The 2,862-nt window shown below is 39.8% G+C and overlaps 1 protein-coding gene across 1 annotated transcript; it reads right to left on the reverse strand.

The window, feature by feature from the left end:
* Positions 1-245: 245 nt before the first annotated feature.
* Positions 246-2,175, reverse strand: LOC112401079 (heterogeneous nuclear ribonucleoprotein K-like). Its single transcript, XM_024747146.1, is given in 2 exon segments — positions 246-725; positions 786-2,175. Coding segments are annotated over 2 exon segments (1,392 nt in total). The 5' UTR covers positions 2,145-2,175; the 3' UTR covers positions 246-692.
* Between the last annotated feature and the right edge of the window lie 687 nt (positions 2,176-2,862).

Consider the following 2,862-nt stretch of genomic DNA (forward strand, 5'->3'; position numbering starts at 1 on the left):
GGAGGGGGAAGCTTATTATAAGCATGAATGTGTGGTGGAATTTCCTCCCAAGCAATGGACTTTCAAATCACTTAAGAAATCACCAGAACTGAATGTGTCAAGATACTTTGCCTAAGTCCAAGAAGAGATGCATTTATTTATATCCAGAGGACTGAAAATTAAACTTAGTGTTTGGTTTGGGGGCAGGTTGGGGGGAATTCAGCCATTTAAAAAATGACCGTCTTAAAAAAAATGGCCACCAAAAATAGGTTCACTAAATTTATTTTAAAAATCATAAAACGTTTCTTACAAAAGAGCATTACATTCTGCACACTGCTCTGAATAGATGCCAGGGACATATGGACTATTGTTACTTTTCCTCCCTGTCCCACCCCCCCCCCAAATGTTACAGTGACCACAAAGCAAAGTGTTCACAATAATTACATGGGGGGATTTTTTTTTTAAACCACGAACAATGAACAAAAATTAAAATTCACTCACTCCGCTGCTGTTTCAAAATTTCAATGTTTTTGCACACCCGCCCCCAACCCCCAACGCTGTTCGTAAGGAACTAAAACATTACATCTGGTGAACAGCAAAGATTTCACTACACCTCAAATGCAGAACACCTAGGAAGCAGAGGAATGTTGGCTTTTTAAACAGAAGCAGATAAAAAAAAAAAGATGCAGGACTCCTTCAGTTCTTCACTAGTCTTAGAAAAACTTTCCAGAATACTGCTTCACACTATAAAAAAGAAAAAATATCTTGCATTAGAATCCTTCAACATCTGCATACTGCTTCACACTGTACTGCAGCAAGTACTGTGCATTTTGTATCTGGTCCTGTGTTCCTGTAATGGTAATGATCTGGTCTTCGGACCATTCTAAAGGCTCATCAATTTTGATCGACACTCCTGACTCATGATGGATTTGTTTAATCCGCTGACCAACTTTGCCAATAATAGATCCAGCGAGATCTTTGGGAATAGTTACTTGTGCAGTAATAATAGGTCCACCAAGATCACCATATGAGCCACGACCCCCTGAATAGGAATCATCATATCCAGAGCCACCCTGTGGTTCATAAGCCATCTGCCACTCTGATGGGCTCCATGTATCTATTACAGAGTCGCAGGTTTCATCAGCGCTGAAACCAACCATGCCATCATAACGGTCTCCAGGTCTTCCTCTTCGGTCATAGGCCATTAGATCTCCCCCTCTAGGTGGTGGTGGTGGAGGAAGAGGAAGATTCCAAGCTCTGCTACCACCCTGGCCACCTCGTCTGGGAGGAGGTGGAGGAGGTCCTCGACGAGGGCTCATATCATCATAATCTCTTCTGGATGGAGGCATGGGACGCCCACCCCGACCAGGAGGCATTCTGTCAAAACCACCTCTTCCCCGTATGGGAAATCCCACAGGACGTCCATGGTGGTCATCAAACATCATTGTAAAACCACCATAATCATAGGTTTCATCGTAAAAATTGGGACCATAAGGTTGAGCACGTCCTTTAATGGGAGACTCTGATATAAGATCAAGGATGATCTTTATGCACTATACAACCCTATCAGGTTTTCCTCCAATAAGAACGACTTTGTCAGTGGACTGAGGACAACATTCCTGGAAAAGCTTGATTGCTGTCTGAGTGTTCTCTCAAAGTTCTTTGATTTTAGCACCTTTGACCCCAATAATTCCTCCTGCCAGACTCTGATGAATCAACAGTCTCAACTCGCAGTCAAAGTCGCTTCCTTTATAGTGTTGGTAATTTAAGCATTCCACAGCATCAGATTTGAGCCGGAGCTGGCTGGTTGCAGTGGGTGATGGCAACTGCAGGCCCTCTTCCAAGGTAGGGATGATTTTCTTCAGAATTTCTCCAATTGTTTCAATATCAGCACTGATACTCAATATGCACTCGGGGCCACTGCTGTCTGGGACTGAAACACTGGCATTGTAGTCTGTACGGAGAGCCTTAATATTCTTGCCTCCTTTTCCAATTGCTGCCCCAGCATTCTTGCTCTGAAGCAGAATGTGTAATTCAACCATCTCATCTGTGTTTCTAGATCTTTTAAAAGCTTGTTCCTCTTCCATATCTTCAGCAGGGCATTTACCAAATTCGCCATTGGTTTCAGTGTTGGGAAAGGTTTCCTCTGGCTGTTCACTTTCCATTTTCTTGTATTAAAGGGACACACCAATCGGGCAAGGCTACCGTCCCTATGCCGCTGCACCACCTCAGCCAGTCACAGCTAGACAGAGAACTAAGAAAATGAATTTGAAGGTTAAAGCAAAACACTCGCATGAACATCTCAATTGGTGCCACAATATTTAATAAAATACAACACTAATTCCTGATTTTAAAGAACCACATGAAAGAGAACAAGCAAACAACCAACAAAATATGAGTGAAAAATAAATGAACTTCCTAAATGTGATTAAAGGAATAGAAAACAATACTACAGCAATGATCATATATTAAAAGCATTCCCAGTAATATCATAAACAATTCAATGATATTTCTTGTGCTCAGTATATTCAACATTGTAAAGGAGGTCATGGCTAATTCAATCAAAAAGAAAAAGGAAGTAATACTGTATAAACATTGGAAAGTAAGACACAAAACTGTGATTATTTGCAGACATTATTATAATCTTCCAGGAAAATCCATGAAAATCAGTTGAAAAACTGAGCAGGAATTAAAACTATATAAAATTTTAAAAAATATAATAAGTCAATAGCTTTCCTATATGCCAACAATAACCAAGTTGATAATATCAGGAAAACAGACTCTATTCTCAAAACCAACAAATCTAAATATAACTAGTAAAATAATCTTAAGAATAAGTATTCAATTAAAAAAATAAATGTGTAAGATGTATAAGAAAAAAAC

Source organism: Neophocaena asiaeorientalis, unplaced genomic scaffold (genome assembly GCF_003031525.2).
Source record: "Neophocaena asiaeorientalis asiaeorientalis breed wild unplaced genomic scaffold, Neophocaena_asiaeorientalis_V1.1 scaffold28, whole genome shotgun sequence".
Taxonomy (NCBI): domain Eukaryota; kingdom Metazoa; phylum Chordata; class Mammalia; order Artiodactyla; family Phocoenidae; genus Neophocaena; species Neophocaena asiaeorientalis.